Consider the following 21,187-nt stretch of genomic DNA (forward strand, 5'->3'; position numbering starts at 1 on the left):
TAATAATAATAGATAGTATAGACATAACACTATCCTCACTACGGTACCAGACCAAGCACTGATTAGTATTAGGGATTAGTATTCCTTACATCAGGAAAAATGGGCAGACTAGATGGGCCAAATGGTTAATATTACATGGGTCCACGCTTCACTCAGCTAGACAAAAAATAATATTATATTCACTCAGTACAGCTCGGAGAGTGGGCCATATTTAGAAGAAACGTAACTCTATTTAGCCCATGTGTGCGATATCGTATAGAAGGAATAATTGTGTGCTTTAAGAATACAGGCTGAATTTGAAACCAAAGAGCACTAGGATAAGATTACCTCAGAACATACTGTGCAGTTAAGAATGTAAGCCTAAACATAGTCACACCTATATGAACAACTCTGTCTCTTTTGTTCTGTCTGTATTTTGATGAATCCTCCAAAGAATTATTTGGGCTGGCTTTGTATATATGTCTTAACTTTTTAAGTGCCACTTTTTCCCCCCAAGAACGATGTACATTTTTCAGCCTTTCCTCTTGGCACGAATTAACTAATTCTTTCCTTAGTCTACAATTTAAACTGTGGACACTGTGAATTCCACGCATTCTTATTTTAACACTGAATTAGTAAACACACCATATGTTGTTAAAAGTATATATATATATATATATATATATATACCCACCTAAACATCTGTTCAACCTAAGTGTATTTAGTTTGATGCTTTTTAGGTCATTCTATTTTTATTTGATAAACTTTTATCTGATAGACACTGGTTTTTTTCCAGTCCCACTTTCAAAGATTAACATCACTTTTAATATTAATTAGAAAACACTCCACTATCTGCTGTGTGTCTTAATGACTAGAAATGTCTTCATTTAGCCCTAAAAGACTCTAATTTCTTCTTTAATCTCCTAATTGCTGTGGTTTGCAAAGTGTTTGCAAATATACAGAGACTGAACATTGCTTATGTTCAACTGCTCTCCTTAAATTTCATTATAATACATTGTGTATGCTACTCATCAGAATTATCACATCAGGGCCGAGACTGAAACCCACATAAAACACCCTGTTCGAAACAAATGTTGTGCAATCCTTATAAATATTCAACAGAGGATATTATGTGGTGTTTTCTTTGTTAGTTCTACTTTGATCTGAATATTGAGATGTATATTTATATGTGTTGTCCAGCACAGTGATACCCAACATACATGGGGTTTTTTTTTTGTTTTTGGGGGACAAAACACCCTCTTACATGCTGGGATAGCAAAGGTTTTTTTTTATTTTCTAGAAGGGTGTATACCTACTTCTTTAACTGAAGATCCCTTTGGGCTCAGGGATCTTAGAGTCCTTATGATATTGTATATTTTATTTTTATTGTATTTATCCTGCTTTTATTTACTTTTGTTTCAATCTATAGACCTGCATTCTTGATCACTGTTATTGTGAACTGCTAGGAGGCATCGGAGTCATCAGTGTGGACAGACCCTCTTGGAGCTCTTTTACTTTCTTTTTTACTCTCATTTACAGTCAATGAACTGTAACCTATGTAGGGCCAGCCTAAAAGCCTGATCTCATGGGCAAACTATACTATATACTTTTACATCCTACGGGTCATTTTGTTAATTTCTCTAATGACATAATAGTACTTGTAGTCCCAACACTGCAAACTGGTTAAATTATTTAAACTACATGGCTATAAATATTCATTTTATTATTTAGAACTTTATGTCTGAGTGTTATGTGCCCTGCATTCTGTTTGTTTTAATATGCTTTTGCCCTTTGCCATTTCTTAGATATATTTTTAGTCTCTTTCATATTTTTGTTAAAACTTGTATTGACCTCACTTTTTGAGAATCCAGTATTTCTTCATCTGTTATTTGTCAGGTTAGTTTTGCAATCTGTTTTTACGTCCTCATTGACCTAATGTAATTGTTCTTTGCCGATTGTTACTTCCTTATATACTAAATAGGCATGTTAAGTCATTGGCACGGTCCCATGTGTGTAAATGCTTATTCTCCAAGGTGTATGGCTAGGTTCAAGCAGAGTCCACTTACTAGGAGATACAAGTGGAAATTTTGCTGACTTAAAAAATAGAATGCTAATTATTAGGCTCTTAAAGTCTCCTCAGGCCAGCATTGGCTTTCGTTTACTACATCTATACGATTGTGTTCTTCTGTGGTGATATAATAAATACAACTAAACTGTTTTATTTACAAGTAAACAACAAGTATTCACATAGGTCAAGGTAGGCATCTGCCCTATTTTGTTTTTTAGACAAGCCATTTCAAATACAAGGTTATTAATGGGGGGTTTGAGGAGCTATGTTGGCAAAGAAATTTATATTGTTTTGGTATTTTATGCAAAATATTTATTATTATGCATTTCAAGCTAAGCAGTTGAGATAATACATTGAATATGTGAGCACTTTCATATGAATACAAAACAGTGTTCAAGCAAATTAATTACATAGAACCATAGAATTAGCCTCTAATGTTTCCAATTAGAAGATGTTACCACCCGCTCAGTAACCTTAAACCTCCTTAAATCTAAGCCCCTGGCCCTCTAGATGATCCTGAACATCTGGGGATGAATTCTATTACCAGAGATATTTTGAGAATATAATAAGACAGTGAAAACTTTTATCTCAGCTAATGTAGCCCGTAATGGGTTAACAGACATATAAGAACAATGCTGTATCTTCTATTGAGAACATGGTATACATTGATTCCAAAATAACAATACTCGAAATGATGACAAAAAATGATATATAATGTTACCTGAAAACAAACATGAAGCACGTTTAGATTTCTTATAACAATTCAGTACAGGATGTAAAGTAAAAACTAATCATGCCTCAAGCAGCAGGTAGAGCTTAAATAACGACAAGATCACAAAAGGGTTTTCCCCTGTGTCATTGGAAAGAATTACAAGGTGTGTTTCAGAGTCAAATTATCAAGGGCAGGGCTCATGCTAAAAACTTGAAAAGACTGTGTTGCATTCTTCCTGTGTTCTTTTCTGAAGTTTGTAGACCATAAAGCAGCTGAATAGATAAACCTCGTTTTGTAAGAAAAGAAAAGGCCAGGATGCATTTCCCTGGGCTTCCCTTTGCGAGGCACATTGTCCTAATGTTTTTTTTTCTATATATGTCTGATGCACGGTAAGAGTTTATCCATTAACAATCGTAAATATTGATTAAATCAAATTAGGAAGGTAGCATTCATGTACAAATAACATCTGTATGTATACTGTTTAATGGTTTACTTTGTTTCAGTATTTTAGATTTTAGACTTGCTTTTTATAGTCCGACATATCATTACGTTTTTTGCCTTTTTATTGTTCAGTATTATCAAATTTGTGATATTATCTTGTTTATTTTGTTTTATATTGTAAAATATTTAATTATTATATTTCAGCTTAGATGCAAAATGATTGCTGGTGCATTATTATTAAAATGAATACATTCTGTTTCATAGTTTATGTTGAATGAGACTATTTTCTTTATGTTCAAGGTTTTTGACAGTTTTTGATTATTGTTACACAATATAGTATACAATCTCATTGCTAAAGGTTGAGTGAATATAAGTTAGTAGCTGGCGAGCTTAGAGTAGAGAACAAAATGACCCACCTGTGTATTCACTACTGCCAACTCACATTTATACTTGACTTAAACTATTCCAGACTTATTTCAACTAAACTGTTGGAAATCATCTATTATTATTATTTTTATCTTTTATTTATATAGCACCAACAATTCAAGGGATATGACAAGACTAGAATTAACAGACTAAGACAAACCGACATATTAGGAGAGAGCGCTGCTCGCAAGCTTACAATCTACAATTTAAAGATCTATTAATTGCTGAGTCTCTTGTGAAAGCCAATTGGAACAAGTGATCCAACTCCAGGAATTTCATCTTTATTACAAAACTTAGACAAGTGTAGCCACCTTATGTGTTTCATGCTGACTGCACTTAATAGTGTAAGGTGGCTACGCTTGTCTGGTTTTGGTATCCTCTCGCTGTGCCAGTTTATAAGGATGGACTTATTTATTTATAGTGTTGGGAGGTCCTCTGTACCGTGGAGCGCTGGTTGTTGAATCTTTTATGTAGTAGGGCAAGGACAACATCTATATTCATCTAAAATAGTTTTAAAACCTCTATGGCAATGTCTTGATTTGTCACATACAAAGATTTAAGATTTTAAATTGTTGTTTGTCTTTTAATTGTAATGAAATCAAAATCAACCCTGATATCCAAATAACTTGTCCATTGCAGACTTTTTCGGTTGCTTATAAAACCACGTACCTTCACTATCACCAGCAAGTAATGGTGGTGGCATGACAATAGGAGGCATATTGTCAGTCCTCTTCTTTTATAGTATATTTAACCCCAATGGCATCATGTTTAGGGATATGTGAGCAAGAATATATATATATATATATATATATAATGATAGTAGTGAAAATCAGAAACAAAATATTACAATGCTTATCATAATTATTTATTTGTATTTTAAAAGTCGAGAAATAAGTACAAATATTATTTTTTGTGCAGTCCATCATATTACATTTCAACGCCTAGTTACATTTTTCCTGGTGTCAATACAACGCTCGCAGTTCACTTATTTGGAACAAATTACTCTGAACTGAATGTGACTGCAGGAATTATGGAGAAAAGAAATGTTTTAGTACAAACCAGCAATATCTTCCATAATGGTGAGTATGACGTGTCATTTATGTTGGTAAGGATAAAAAAAATGTTTATGTATTCACCAATTTACTATGTTTTATCCATATAACATCATATAGGTGAAATGAATATATTATACAATATGTTAAAGTAACAATAAAGAGGGATAGAAAAATACATCAATTTTTTTATAATTTTGTTGAACGTTTTTTTTTTTTAGAATTAATCTTGTTATTATGCTCCCCGTGAAACAAAGCTGTGCTATTAATCTACAGAACAATACTTTAGTTGTATGTATTGTCAAGTGTTCTTAACCAGGTACCAAATAGCCTGTGCCACAGCCTGCGACTGGATCCCTTGGCCTGTTCCAACTATAGTTACGACGCGTTAGACCTTTAAATTAAGTGTAGAGTTCTAATTAATTTATGTATTTGTTTTGCTCCCCAGATTCTATTGGAATGCTTACTATTCCCGCAGTAAGTATATAAGTCGGCATTACTATACCCGTTCTTTAACGGTTTTACGTACATAGACTTTTATACTTATTAAGCATATACCTTTATTCTTAGTTAATACTATCAGTGCTAACAATATCATCTTTACTAAACGTTCCTTCATAGAACATAATGTTGCTTAATAAGCTCACTCTTTTGTTTTTCACCTGCAGCTTCCAGCAAATGCATCCTCAGTTTTCTATGAATTGTTTGTGAATGGATCAGCCCAAGATAAATTGGTTTTCTCCAAACAAATTGCATTGCAAATGCAGATAAGGAATGTATCAGTTTTCATACAAACAGATAAGATTGCCTATAAACCTGGACAGCCAGTCAAAATCAGGGTCATTTCAGTATACAGTGATCTGAGGCCATACAAAGGACACGTAGACCTCACCTTAATGGTATGTATGTTGGGTCACCTTCTTGGAAAAGAATACTTAAATATCATAAATGTGGATTGACGACATTGTAAAATATTGCATACCAAGGTCCACATGTCTGCTTTAGGACACTTGAAGAGTACATGCATTTTATGAGTGCCACATTTTCCTTAAACTAACCCTTTTTTAACCATTTCCCTATGTCAAAGGCACTTTCTGTGCTCATAGAGTAGGGAAAACGTCTGAATGCGGAGCACGTTTCAGTGTCAAGGCTTTTAAAATTCATTGGTGTTTATGAACATGCCTGGCAGTGGAGCCGGTTGAAATTATTTCATGAGAGTTACCACATATATAATTCAGGCAGTTTCTGCACACTGACTTTAGGCTGCCATTTTTTGAAGTCTTATATGTGTTGCAATATAACTAGCAGCACTATGATGTATTATTATTATTATTACTTATTGTTTTATATAGCGCCATCAATTCCGTAGCACTGTACAATGTATAAATCACATCGCTCATGAGACTCATAATATTTTTGTCCAGCTCTTCATGGCAGGAACATGCTATGGCATAAGATGACCATAAAACATTCAAAATAAAAATGTATTTTTGCGTGTGTATTTTAGCTAGTTATTTATTTTACTTCAACAGGATGCTGAAAATAATATTGTCCAGAAGTGGCTGAACTTGAGCACTGATCTGGGGGTTGTATCTACAGAATTTCTTTTATCTGGCAGCCCTATGCTTGGTTCTTGGAGGATTCAAGCTGCGGTAGACGTAAGTAGACTATCTCCCGATAATGAAGACATAAGTAAGGTCAGAAACAAGAATAAAGGAGACACCTGCAAGATCTAGTTGCAACATTTTTCTAGTGACACAATACCTCTAATTTCATATGTGAGGTTGATTGAAAAAAAGATGAAATCAACTGTAAAATGTGGATATGATTTGTAATGTAGAAAGTGTTTAAGAAAATGCATAACCAACTACAAAACATACAATGCCATCAGATGAATTCTATAAATTCTGATTATAATCTATTTCATTATAATTTAAGTCACTCAATATACCGTATTGGCTCGAATATAGGCTGCACTTTTTCCCCCCACTTTAAGTCTTTAAAGTGGGGGTGCGGCCTATATTCGGGGTCTAGCGCCCGACGCCCGGGACATGCAGTCCCGGGCGCCGGGCAGGGTTAGGATACAGATCCCCCGCAGCCATGCAGGGGACCTGCATCCTACTCCCCGATACGCTTAGACAGCCTCCCCTGCCAGCACTTTCCACGGGGGGGGTGCCGGCACGGGAGGTTGTCTAAGCGCATCGTGCGGATGGTCACCGGCTGCGGAGGTTGTTTACCCGCATCGCCGCAGCCGGTGACTGTCCGCACGATGCGTTTTACCTCTGCCCCCAAGACTTACCAGAGGAGAGTCCCGGGTGTCTTGCGGGGCCGGCGGGGGACATCTACGCAATACGCGTATACAACTTCCGGTGCCGGCACATCAGCTGAGTGCCGGCACCGGAAGTTGTGTACGCGTATTGCGTAGATGTCCTCCGCCGGCCCCGCAAGACACCCGGGACTCTCCTCTGGTAAGTCGGGGGGGGGGCAGAGTGGCAGCATATCTCGGGGTGGGAGGAGGAGGACAGTGGCAGCATATCTAGAGGGGGAGGAGGACAGTGGCAGCATATCTCGAGGGGGGAGGAGGACAGTGGCAGCATATCTCGGGGGGGGAGGACAGTGCCAGCATATCTCGGGGGGGAGGACAGTGGCAGCATATCTCGGGGGGGGGAAGACAGAGTGGCAGCATATCTCGGGGGGGGAGACAGAGTGGCAGCATGTTTTTTTGGTGCTTTTTTAAAGAAAAAACGTTTTCTTTAAAAAAAGCACCAAACTTTTAGGGTGCGGCCTATATACGGGGGCGGCCTATATCCGAGCCAATACGGTATATATTCTGCCTGACATTACTATTTTTGTTTGTAAACAAAAGTCTTGTTTATTCATTATAAACCCCTCCATGTATCTATTTATTTTTAGAAAACAGACACCACTGCTTATTTTACCGTCGATGACCATGGTAAGTTATGGATGTTTTGGAGTCTGGTAATACTTTGAATATTAGGCAAATTATAAATGGCGTGCTTCAATTTCCAATAAGCTGACTGCTGTGAATAGAGGTATACCCTGTCTAAAGTCTTGCACGTTTTACACTAGTGCAAGAGCAGATAAAAAATGAACTTCTAAGTATTCCAACTACATGCTGGAAGCTAAGTGGAGAAGAAGTTCATCAACATCTACAGATCTATACATTGCCCACAACTTAAAGATGGTGTTTCATGTACTCATCTTTTGTGTTTGGGAAATCATCACAATATCCTCTCTAACGTATTTCCCCTATCTGCTTATAAACAGCCTTATTACATGCTGTTTTTGTTTTATTCATTTTCAGTTTTACCCAGATTTGACGTAACAATAAATGCACCCGCTTTCTACGTATTATCAAGCCAACTTAACCTGACTGGTACCGTCACAGCAAAGTAAGTCATATGACGAAATCATATTGACTCAATGTACTATTGACAAAGTGAGTTTCTGAACATCGTCGCTACTGAGCAGGAGGTCGAGAGTAGATGGAATGCAGGGAAACTGAGAAAATAATTCTGATGAATCCCTCCATAAAGTGTAAAGTATAAGATGACACTTATCTACAGTGTGCATTAAAGTGCATATGATGGCTGGAGTCTAGCTTTTAATGTTCGAGATACTAGAGAATGATAAGTCGTTTATCGCTAAGGTAATGAAAGCCATATTCCTAATCCTTTCTATGATTTAATTCCTGGATTTCATATTGTTTTGTTTATTAGTGTTTAACCTTGTATACGATCTAGAAGCCACTAATAAGTTACCCAACCCTTTGACTCTAAATTTAACCAGATCAAACAAGTATAACTGCATATCTGAGTGGTGCTAAATACATAATTGTTACATTTATTATATTGTTTTTTTTCTGTAGCTAATTAGTGGCAATTAAATATGATTTTAGAAACCTGGAACTAAACCAAGTGTTAAAATCCAATTTTCAATCAATCCCTAATATACTACAGAAAGCTGTAGCAATAGCTACGTCCAATGTACAAGGCCAGATTTCCCACTTGGTAAGGTGTCAAAAGCATGGGTGCACAACTTCAGTCCTCAAGGGTTTACAAACAGGCCAGGGATTCTGTGTATCATGTCCAAGTAGTTTAATAATCTTACATGCCTATGCTTAAACTGGGATATACAAATGTTGTGGCCTGTTTGTGGCCCTTTATGGCTAGAGTCGTGCACCACTGGTCTAAAGCATTTTTAGTCAATTAGGACTAAATAGTTTATCCATATTCAACTGCCCCATGCTTCGATTTTATGTCGGCACCAATTCATATAATTTTTAAGTCTTTAAAATGCTTTTTATTGTGTGACGGTATCCATGGTCTAAGGTTGCCTGTAATGTAAATCCAGCCATATCACCGATCATAAAGATTGACATGTTAAGAAGGATACCAGTGGGGGTATTGCTCTGGTTTGAAGAAAGTGCGTCACCAGTTTATTTAAATTTTGCATTTTCAATGGCCAGGTTGAATCAAATCTGCGTTGTCCTTTCTGTATTCCTCTTCCAAAGTCCAAGGGCTCTTGTGTCTTGCACATAATCGGTCAGCATGTAATAAACTTGTTTGGCTAGTCAATGTAAGAAACTTCTATTTTTGTGCCTTACTGTTAACTGGCTCATTTTTAAGGGCTTAACCACAGAATTAATAGATCCCTGCCCTTGTTCACAAATCAAATAAAATAACATTAAGATGTATATCATGTAACCCTTTTTTGTTTATTATAGAAACAACTTTGGAAAACCCATAAAGGGTAATGTAACAGTGTCACTGAATCCTATGTACTATGTGCCCTCCGGTGACTTTACCAAAACATATGTGGTATGTCTTCTATTTTCTATCATAATTAAAAAGTCTTATTTTACAATCAATGAATTAACAAAATGCACATTAACCACCATCATTTTAAACTTTAACAAACTGTAACAAACATAAAAACATAAAACATACAAAGTAAAAATTATAAAATTATATAATTTAATATAATTTATGTTGTTATGTTTTTATTTTTAGCTGGAGTCAGGATCAGCAAATTTCAGTTTCACATATGAAGAAATTGTAACTTTGTTGAATTGGGGTGCAATTAATATCACAGCCTCTGTGACAGAAGAACAAACAGGTAAAACATATTATTCAGAAATTATACAATCATCATAAAGTCTTAAGCATAATAAATTGTCAGATTTGCTTTAATGGCTAAGGTAGCTTGCCATATTATTTTTACATCTTTTTTTATAACCAAAAGTTAACTTTCTAACTGTATCATTATAGGTATTGTAATGGGTGCATCATCATATACAGTAACAACAAACACTGAGTACAGACTTTTTATACTCAGTGAGCCACGCGCAATCTCACCTGGGCTCAATTTCACGGCAAAGGTATGTTCAAAGAACTGGACACTGGCATTCGAGTGGTGAAATCATAGTATTAAGTAAGCAATGAAGTATTAATAAAGGGCAAAAGGGGTGCTCCACATCAGGAACACAATGCTTGATGTGCTGGGTGATGAGGTGGTGGGGTAAGGATAATAACATTGCGGAGTTGCAAGGATAAGTATCTCTAGCACTAGGTCATTGTTCTATGGTGTGTGAATGTGAATTTCATTTTGGAACTCTTCAGTATAAGCTAAATTTTAAAATTCTTCTAATTATTACTTATTTATGTTGCAATTTTTTGAAATGCTCATGCTAAATTAACAAAATGTGCCCACACCGAGTTTTCATTTTTAATATATAAAAGAACTGTTTCAATAATAAAGATAATGGTGCCCGGACAGGATATTTTTATTGCGTTCACAGCAGGGATAACCATAAGGAATGTAGATAAGATACCAGAATCAGTCCCTAGATTACATCACATTAACCCAAATATCTGATGTTACGTGGAAGCTTCAGATCCTAAATAATTACCGGATTTAAGGCTTTTGTTTACATAATGGACAGTATCACAGATTATTTATGGCTGATGCTGTGGAAGGTGGTGTTCTCTGACCTAACTTTGACTTTTTGACATAGACATATGTACTTCACTATTGAATGGTATAAGCTTTTATTGCGTTTATATCCACCATAAACAATTTGGCTGCAAAATAATCATGACAAAAAAGTGGGCAACATAATTACAACACTTTTGCTATTATTTACTAATAAGTACTTATTCTTGTGATTTTTGAACAAAAATAGTTTTATGTTTTTTAAAATATCATATATATGTATAATATATTTTGATCTTTAGTAACCCTTGTTTTATTAAACAATTAGCACAATACACAAATGTATATTATTCTATTGAAATAACTAATATTTCAGCATTTATATACCGATCTAATGAAAAGTCGATCTAATATATTTTAAGATAAAATTTACCGCTTTATACTTTTTCACAGATGCAGATTGTTCGAGTAGACAATACATCATTAGCAAAAGAAGAAAGAGATTCAAATGTTACAATAAAAATTGTACAGTCAACTACTAGTTACTGGTGGTTTCGGTCAAGCATAGAAGAAGATAATTTGAACTCATCTGCACCAGGCTTCAGTTCTGACACTGTAATTGTGCAACAGTACGCCATTCCAGAATCTGGATTTATTGTTATTGAGTTTCCGCTAATACAGTCTGTGCAACTGATAAGGATTGAGGTGGGTAAAATAAAGATAAACTTGCAAAACTGTTAAAGGGTAGCCTTCTTTTGTAATGTCCCTTTAATAACGGGTAGAAACTACATTGCCAGTGTTTTTTTTAACATAATATAGAATTGGAAGATATCACATTTATCACATTTATTTTACTTCTATATAGCAATTTTGAGAAACTAGACAATCACAATGCAATGACTGGAGTTGAAATAGTTTTGCTAAGGTTTTCTATCTAAAATCTTCTTAATCAATGTAACAAACATCTAATTTAGCAAGACATTAATAAACAGTAGATTTTTAATTCAATAACATCCTCCGCTTAGTTATGTTTATTTCTGGCTAAGGTTAAGGTACAACATTGTCTTAGATTATGATCATTTAAAGTTTTTTTATAAAGTACAAGTGAGTAAGTCTTAAAAACTATATTTGTTTCTTTTAGGCTCAATATCGGAACACCACTAAGAACTGGCTTCTGGACAGATCTTCTGGAAAAAACATGTATGCTCAGATCAGAGTCTCAAGTGGAATGAAAAGGGTAACATTTTCAAAATATAATTTTTAATCCACACTATATTAAAACCAGCACACAAGATCCTAAAACAAGTTGAACATTTGTTTATTATAAAGCCATGAAAAATGTGTGTGAATTTTTTAGGTTGGAGAAGCATTCCAGGTAGATGTCAATACCAGTCCGCAAGTTCAGGACCTATACTATGTGGTATGTATTTTTTAAAATGACTTTTTAGTAACATTATTGAATCATTTGGATGGGCTTGGCCACAATGTAAACTGTTTCCATCTCAGACAATAAATCAACATTAATTTTAGTAATGAAACTCTTAATATAGAAAAAGTGACATAAAATCATTAGTTCTCAAAATATCTTCATATCATGAAAACAATTTTGTTTTTTTAAAATTTTTAAGGAACCTAAGCCTAAAAATGGATCACATTTCATTTACTAGGTTATGGCCAAAGGAATAATAGTTGCTGCTGGGAAAAAAACTAATTCATCGTTCACACTCACTCCAGAGCAGTCCTGGGCTCCATCTGCTACCCTCAAGGTGTATTTCCTTTACATTAATAGTGACTATGGACAGATAGTGGAAACTTCTAAGACTCTTTACATCAAAGGAGCATTTCGGAACAAGGTAAATACATTGCAAGAATTTGCTATTATGAAGTAGTAAAATGTGTGATCTGTTAGCAAGGATAGTCAGAATTAGAATTTATTGAAGCCCATATCAGAAATAGCCACCTAATTTACAAAAATAAAATCCTATGAATGCGAGGGATGTTGCTGAATATAAATCAGGGGCTCGTTCATCATTGGCACCTATTTTATTTAATTTATATAAAATACATGTGGGAAACCCCAGTCACTGCTTGAAAAAGCAATATATAAATTGAACAAGTACACTTAATACAAAGAGGGGAATTGTGATTGGACAAACGTACAGTAAAAATGGCAAAAATCTTCTGTCACTAGAGTGTTCATGAAGGGGTTAAAATGTATATGGCCCACTTTAAAAATAGTTTTCAGTTACACAGAAAAAAAGACATACTGCTTACTAAACATTTAAAGGAGCACATAATTAGACCTAATTTGTCTTCTGGCTGTTCCCCGTGTTTTGGTTATTGTCTTGCTGTAGTACATATAACTAAATGGCAGTATGGATAACATTTATCTTACCTCAATATATGTTTTTAGGCCTCTCTATCATGGAGTAAAAACAAAGCACAGCCTGAAGAAAATCTTTTCTTGACAGTTAATGCGGTAGAATCGCGTTCTCTTGTGGGACTGCGCATTGTTGAAAAAACAGCTCAAGAAAATGGAAATGATTTAACTGAAAGCAGAGTGGGTGTATATTCATCTATCTATCTATCTATCTATCTATCTATCTATCTATCACAAACTGATGGCATACTTACCAACATGTCAGATTATTACTACTTATATAATGCCAAAAGGTCAAAAAAAGGACACTTTAGGGGGCAACGTCACACTACAGTATTAAGAATAATAAATGTTATTTACACACATTCACGTATAAACACATAAATTGTTGTATGTATAGAACTGTGAATTTTAGTGATGTAGAGCACCGTGACACATTTTTATTCACCAATCATTCTAAGTTCTCAGAAAAGTGGAGGGGACTGTTCCTGCCGAAGAGGCAACCTTGAGAGGCGTGTGATTGTGTATGTGCTAAGTCTTCCTGCTTTGTCACTAACATGCTAATTTTTTTCTTCTAGGTAGAAAATGAAATTACCGGCTATACTCAGGTATATATTACAAACATTTTAAACACAGCAAATTTATTTAAAGGTCAATAGTTAAAGCAGCCATCATTTATGGAGCCTGGGTGCTGTATTTCTTCAGTGCCCCGCCCGTAACTAACACATGATAACACACAAACTTGCTGCAACACCCACTCACTCTAGCATCATACACTTACACATTCTCTGCCAATTCCCCATGTATTACCACTATTTATAGGCTCGCCATATGCTGCCACCCACGCTCACATTAATACCAAATACCAATACACATGCATTCTAATGCTATACACTAACATACACTCTAACACTATACATTAACACACCCTCTTATGGCTTACAGTAACACACACTTATGCAAACACCATACGGTACTCCACACACTAAGCTTAAGAGGAATTTGGTAGTCTGTATGTGAGCAATAGTTATTTACACATCTCTGCTGTTTTCAACCTCTAATAAACCTACACCAGTTTACCCACAACTGGCACCTGAGTTTTATTGGTACATACACTTAGCAATTAGCATACCAACAAAAGATTACGAATCAAAGGTACTGCCATCAGCAATGCCACCATGGCATCATAAAGGGAACCATGCAGTTTCAAGAAAATGTAAAAGCAATGTCAAATGTCAAAAAAAGCATAAAAAATAAAAAAATTGAAAAATGTAAAAATAGGTGCCCAAACAACTTGTGTCCCTCCCTCTAGAAATAAAACCTTACTTGCTCCAAGCTACAAAAATAAGAAAAAAATAGTATAGAATGTAGAGGGGCACTTTATGCTCTTATAAAACAGCAATACATATACTTATTGCCCTATAACTTGCAAAAAAAATCCATAAAAACATTGGGTATTTCTAAAGTCAGGACAAATTGAATTTCATTAGCTTTTGTAGATGAGTCAAGGACTTTTCACCATAGTTTTAGCTTTTTAATACATTATATAATATGTTCAAAATAATGTTATCTAAAGAAAGTTCTTCTTGTCCTGAAAAAAATATGTAAATTGGATGGGTACAGTAAATGAGAAAGAACACCACATAAATGTTAAAACCTGTATCCATGAATGGTAGAACATAGTCCAGGCATGAATGGGTTAGCACCATTCATTAAAACACACACACATATTCACCCACACTCTAGACTGTAAGCTCATTTGAGCAAATCCCTCCACACCTGTTGTTTCTGTTTGTCATCTTGTTATGTTATTGTTATGTCCTGTGTACCCTTTGTACAGCGCTGCAGAATCTGATAGCGCTATATAAAACAATAAATAATAATATTTCTCTCTCTTAAACTGTCCTTTAATGAGTGCAGCTCATTCAGTTCACACAGCATCCCCTCTTACATACCTTCCAGCTCCTGGGTGCAATGTGGCTCTTTGTTTCAACTTCATTATCTGTCATTTATTGCTACATAAAATGCATCACTGTGGATTTATGTCAGCTTGCCAAATGTTATGTTCCCTGACCTCTTCCACTCTCAACACTTGTACTGTGAGACTAAGAGTTTTAACCTGATTCTTCTTCTTATATATATTATTTATTGCTTTATATAGCACAACTTTACTCCGAAGCCTTTTTCTACATAACTGGTAGTAAACTATGTCACAAATTAAACATACAGAAACAACACACTTAAATGGAAATCTTGTACAAACTGTAATATGTATTATTTTAGTGAAAAAATACATAGTAAATAGCTGCCAAGATTGTATTTCGGTTAAGGCAAAGCAACTTTTTTTTTTCTAATAAATTATTCTGAAACTAATCCTGAATCTTTAAATTTTAACAGGGTATTGGTTACAGTATAAGTGATTCCATAATCAGCCACAGTGATACTCCACTTGATGGTAAGTCTTTAAAATTTTCCTTTAGAGGCTCATGTAGTAAACATATGCAATAAGAAAAATATAAAAAAGAAAAACATTCCCATCATATAAAGTACTTCTTATTTTTGTTACTGTTTTGTGTGTATTTACATAATGTTTAATTTTATTTTTTTTAAATGTTCCATTTAATATGTATTGGTATACACCAAAGATAGTTTTTTTGTGTGGATAATTGTTTTTGTTACTTGTTTACATGTTGATTTCATCTTAAAGATAAGGACAGCCACCCGTTATATATCTATTATCTATCTATCTATCTATCTATCTATCTATCTATCTATCTATCTATCTAACAAAACTAATAAGAAGACGCATATTAGGTGCATGTGTTACCCTTATATTTTTTCCTGTCTGTGGCTCTAAAAACCATACTTCTAAAATATTGTAAAACATTCTAAAATATGATGCCAGTTTTGCTTTACTCATATAGAACAAGATAAACGTTTTTGTCTAATTATAATTTGTCTTTTCAGAACTGATACCATTGGTTAGAGGTGAAGAAGAATTCATTCAACCGCTTCAGCCTGTCAAGACATTGTATCCTGAGACATGGATTTGGCTAGAAACCAACATTAGGTATGTTAAGGTTAATGGAAACATACTATCAGGGCCGGCCCTACAATGGAGCCGACTGGGGCAATTGCCCCAGGCGGCACTTCAGAAGGGGCGGCACTTTGCCGCCCCAAGCGGTTTTTTTTGGGTTTTTTTGAAGCGGAGGAGAGAGAGAGGGGCACCGAGTGGTTTTCGCTTACCCGCTCGGCGCCCCTCTCTCTCTCCTCTGCGGCGAGTTTCCCTGTTCGGTCTCGGTGCCGGCTTGTAATTCAGAGCGCCGGAAGTGACGTGAATTTCCGGCGCTCAGCATTACAAGCCGGCACAGGGAGACTCGCCGCAGGACTGTTTAAGGGTAAGTACCGGTGGGGGGGTAGATAATGCAATCCCCCCCCCCCCCTAGGCGGCGTTAAGTCTTCGGCCGGCCCTGCATACTATTTACATGTAAATTAAATGTAGTAACAAATTATGTGGATTGTGAAGACTGTTTAATGAATACTTGTGCAGTTTGTGTTTCATAATGGAAAGATTGTGAAGGGCTGTTTGATCCTTTGATATGAAAGAAAGTGACAGCACATTATAAATCACAGTACAGAATATGCAGGGTACTGGTTGTACCCCCGATAATGGCCCTGAGTCAATACCGTTTATAGTAAAGCCGTCATGTAATGTCAAAATCCTCCCTAGATTTGATGCTTTAGACTATGTTCATATATTCCATTTTATCGGACACTTTCAATTAAAGACTATGATGTCCATTCCTTATCCCTAGTGCCCCAAGAGAAACATGAAAATAATAATGCTGCACCTGTCCGACTCATTATCAGCTGTGTAAAAGCCAAACCTGATCCTTAAGCAACTTAGATATTTAGAAATAGACCCATTGAATTCATATCATGCTTCCCCCTTGTGGATAACAGAACTTATAGTCAACAATAGCTGAACTACAGGAGCATCCCTTTCTTTACCGGTCATCTGCAAGACCTGTGAGTCATGAATGCATTTTTAGCCCATTTAAGATTAATTCCAGTAAGCTGAAGACCATCTTCTTAAACAGCCTTGGGCCCAACAGTGCTTGTTTGCTTCTATGACTCTGCCATGTGAAGAGTTTCACATGAACAGTTATCATGGTTCCCAGACAGACAGATCAGGACATGGCTGTACTTGCAGCTGCTTGTTTGCAGCCAATGGCCTCACAGTAAAGAATATGGTCTACCGCGCAATTGGCAATGAAGGTAAGTGGGAAACGCCATCTTCATTTACCTATGGTCAGTCTGGGTCTGGACCAGAAAACTTGTACTTGCACAACCCTTACAAAACAAGACTGACCCCTGAATAACTAATTCAGAGACCTACACAGATTTCACTGCATCTGATTACACATGTTCATATTGTTTTGCAGTTCCACTGCTTCAAGCAGTCTGCAGTTAACTGCACCAAATACAAATAGCACTTGGGTGGCCAGTGCTTTTGTTATTTCTGAGGGACTAGGTTTAGGACTGACAGAACCCACTGAGGTAAGTTATACCCATCATGCTCTTTTTATATAAAATGCTGTCCATTAGTGATATTAGAAATAACTGTGTGGAAATACCATTAAATATCATTTCAATATTTCGGTTTAGTTGAGTATTTTGACAAGAATGTCATCTAGGGTTCCCTATGTCACCTTTTAATATAAGTAGTTGTTGCTACATAGCAGGGACACAAGCACTGGAGAACAAAGTTTTTAACCCCTTAAGGACAATGGGCGGTCCCTAAACCCATTGAAAACAATGCATTTTGATGCATTTTGTCATTAAGGGGTTAAAGAAAAACAACAAACCAAAAGGAACACACGACTATACTTTCTTGGTGCTTGTCTTATAGGGTGGCTGTAATCTTTACAAACATTACAAATGATAATATGAAAACCAGATTGTTCATTGACACATTGAGAACTACTGCGACACAGGAGAAAAGGGTCCTGCTCTTGAAAGCTTTCGAGTACTTGGGGCAGGGGGCTGGCCGGGCGGCCGGCAAACGAACATTCATGGCAGCCACAAAGTTAAAAACTAAGCGGCTGCCTCCGGGACTGGCCGCTGTGCCGGTAGCGTACCTGGTGGGGGGCGGTCCGCCTGGAGTGCCGCTCACTGAGGGGTGCCGGCACGCCTCCAAAAACAATGCGCGCGGCAACTGTGGCTGTGCGTCGGGACTTGATGTCAGATCCTGGCGCACAACACTGAAGCCACGCCCACCGTCTTCCGCGCACCGGAAGGACAGGACACAGAAGAAGAAGAAGAAGAGGAAGAATGAAGAGGAGGAGGAAAAGTGACAGTGCCAGAGGAAAGGTAGGAAAATATTAGTAAGTGTGTGAGAGTGATGGGTGTTATGCTGTAGTTTATGATGAATGTTTGTGAATGAGGGTTTTAGATTGCATGGAAGTTTGGGGGGATAGCATGGCATGGCTGTCTAGGCATGATAGGAGTGTGATTGCTGTTATAATTTTTTTTTTCCCGTCCAATAATTCAATAACAGTATTAATAGATATATATGGTTGCAAACAGCAATCACACGCCTATCATGCTAAGTCAGCCAGTACATGCTAGAACCTGGGCATGATAGGATTGTGATTGCTGTTAATTATATGTATATATATATATGTATATATATATATATTAATATTGTTCTTTTTTTTTTTTGTCTAATTTTGTTGTGTTACTTTTAATAAAGTATTTTGGCCAAATGAATGCTGAATTTTCAGTTTCGGTCAAGAATTTTCGGTGCATCCCTACTATATACTAAGCCAGTCACTGAAGTGTTAGGCCTATACCACATCAATGTTTGGCTTAGTATATAGTGATAGGGGTTGTACTGCAGTATTGTCAGTGTCTGGCTCAAAGTATAGGCACACATTGACGGTGGTACAGTGTAATCCCTAAGTATATAATGATAACAGTTATGCTGTACCACCGTCAATGTGTGCCTCTGTATATAATGATAACAATTTTGCTGTACCCCTGTCAATGTTTGCCTAACCATAGAAACATGCAGTTTTAAAGTGTGTGTGTGTGTGTGGGGGGGGGGGTGCCACATACAGGATCTGCCACAGGTGCCAAATACTCTAGGTACGCCCCTGCATCATGCAGCAGTCAGACCCAATGGCCATTCCTCAGCTCTTCGTCCCACGTCTTAAACGGGGTGGGATAAAGAGCTGAGGCACGGCTATTGGGCGGCACGGTGCGTGCACGCCGGCCGCTTTAATTTCATTAGGCGCCAGTGGAGTGACTGCTATCAATGTCGCTCCCAGCCGCTTTGGTGGCGCAATGGGCCACTTGACTAGACTTACCCCCCAGGCCTTAGACTGCCAGCCCTCCCCTGACTTGGGGGACAGACACTATACCTTATCACATGTATAAACATGCATATGTAATAAGTACATTCTGTTTCAAAAACATATAGTTAACCTTTAATAAAATACATAGAAACTACAGTTTGGTATGCCATACACAGCTAATTCATGTATTCATTCTCTTGTTGCATCTCAAGGCTGTGGGTTAAAATATCTTTTCATTTTAGATTACGGTATATGATTGCTCTGACCTGTGCCAGTTTATCTCACGACCATTTAACTCGATTGTTTGCATTGCTTTGATGTGCTTTTGTGTGTCTTTTTCCAGCTAGAAGTATTTCAGCCTTTCTTTATCTTATTGAACATGCCCTATTCAGTAACCAGAGGTGAACAGTTAATTGTGGAAGTTATTGTGTTCAACTACTTAGCAGAAAATCTACAGGTGTGTGACATTGTACTAATGTTTTAAAATATTCTGTGAGTGCCTACGTTGTTTTTTTTTTCACGGTGTGGGGAGGGGAATTGCAGTAATGTAATCCATGCGATAACGTGTTTTTCCCCCATCTCTTCTTGCATACACTGGCCAATGCTCTACTAAATTTGTGAGGACATTTTAATAATGATAATTAGAAGCTCCACAGCCACCAAATTTCCACTCCTCCAGAGCTCAGGCTGTTCTAAGATAGCTTGGACTCTACTGTCAGTAGGAATCTGCTTCACTGGAATTGTATGATTGATCTTTTGTTTCTATCGGTGTCAGCACTGGATAAGTAGAAGGCAAATCATTTTGTCCATTAAACTTTTGATGACGTAGCCCTAACATCAAAATATAAAATAAAAATGCTTTGCTATCCTGTATTGTAGTTAGTCAGTTAAGGGTTTTTCAACAGTCACAATAATGACAGACTGTATGCAAACAAATGTTCCCGATAGAAAACCCTATGTATACCAAAAAAAACCAAGATATGGTGTGTGGGGGTATACTAACCATACATTTTATGGTTAATGATAAAAATCATAAAAGTCTGGTCTTAGGGGTCCCAAATGGGTTAAAACATATGCAACTTTGGCAACACACATTTTAATGAGAGGCTATTTACCATATATTTACAGTATGTTATCTGATGGCAATACCGTTAATGACTTATAATTTATTGACGTTTGCAGGTCACTGTTGAACTGGATGCTAGTAACACATTTGAATTTATTGTGACAAATGATGATGTCAATACTCTAGTTGGCCGGATGAATGTGACTGTTCCCACTCAAGGCATGAATACAGTTCTATTTCCAATAAAACCAAGACAACTTGGTCAAATCTCGATTACAGTAAGAGCGACTTCATCTAAAGCTGCAGATATTGAAACCAAAACACTATTTGTAAAGGTAGGTTACATGTGATTGAAGAAAGGAGAAATCAACAGTCTTCAGACTAATTAAATACAAACTTGGTAAAAACCAGCCTAAAATGCAGTTTACAATTAGATTTACAACCTCCTTAAAGGTGTAGTTCTACATAGACTTTTTCCTAACATTCCTAGATTTTTATATTATTATGCGGTAATATTGGATGCATCTTAAATAAGCTTATTTCTTTTAAAAGTAACATACCACTGGGGTCTCTGAGTCCTGTCGCTCTTCATTGCTAAGCATGTCTATCTCTGACATCACAGAAGGGGCGTTATCTTTAAGCAGTGGCGTCACTGATGTTGGTGGGCGGTCCCGCTGATGTCGGGGGAGTTCCCGGTGATGTCGGTGGGCGGTCCCACTGACGTTGGGGGAGTTTCCAGTGACGGCAGC

The 21,187-nt window shown here is 36.6% G+C and overlaps 1 protein-coding gene across 1 annotated transcript in view; it reads left to right on the plus strand.

Annotated features, from left to right (window-relative positions):
• Positions 1-4,656: 4,656 nt before the first annotated feature.
• LOC149302387 (CD109 antigen-like) overlaps positions 4,657-21,187 on the plus strand; it is a 33,565-nt gene continuing 17,034 nt past the window's right edge. The window contains exons 1-20 of the mRNA XM_089482454.1: positions 4,657-4,705; positions 5,127-5,155; positions 5,347-5,577; positions 6,211-6,336; positions 7,592-7,631; positions 8,004-8,091; positions 9,426-9,519; positions 9,712-9,817; positions 9,970-10,079; positions 11,087-11,338; positions 11,775-11,870; positions 11,991-12,053; positions 12,301-12,486; positions 13,047-13,193; positions 13,592-13,621; positions 15,411-15,468; positions 15,981-16,083; positions 17,459-17,573; positions 19,716-19,829; positions 20,555-20,773. Coding sequence (XP_089338580.1) covers positions 4,657-4,705; positions 5,127-5,155; positions 5,347-5,577; positions 6,211-6,336; positions 7,592-7,631; positions 8,004-8,091; positions 9,426-9,519; positions 9,712-9,817; positions 9,970-10,079; positions 11,087-11,338; positions 11,775-11,870; positions 11,991-12,053; positions 12,301-12,486; positions 13,047-13,193; positions 13,592-13,621; positions 15,411-15,468; positions 15,981-16,083; positions 17,459-17,573; positions 19,716-19,829; positions 20,555-20,773 — 2,256 coding nt within the window. The remainder of the gene's footprint in view (positions 4,706-5,126; positions 5,156-5,346; positions 5,578-6,210; positions 6,337-7,591; positions 7,632-8,003; positions 8,092-9,425; positions 9,520-9,711; positions 9,818-9,969; positions 10,080-11,086; positions 11,339-11,774; positions 11,871-11,990; positions 12,054-12,300; positions 12,487-13,046; positions 13,194-13,591; positions 13,622-15,410; positions 15,469-15,980; positions 16,084-17,458; positions 17,574-19,715; positions 19,830-20,554; positions 20,774-21,187) is intronic.

This window comes from Sceloporus occidentalis, unplaced genomic scaffold (assembly GCF_023333645.1).
Source record: "Sceloporus occidentalis isolate IW3139 unplaced genomic scaffold, rSceOcc1.0.p SCAF_19, whole genome shotgun sequence".
NCBI lineage: Eukaryota > Metazoa > Chordata > Lepidosauria > Squamata > Phrynosomatidae > Sceloporus > Sceloporus occidentalis.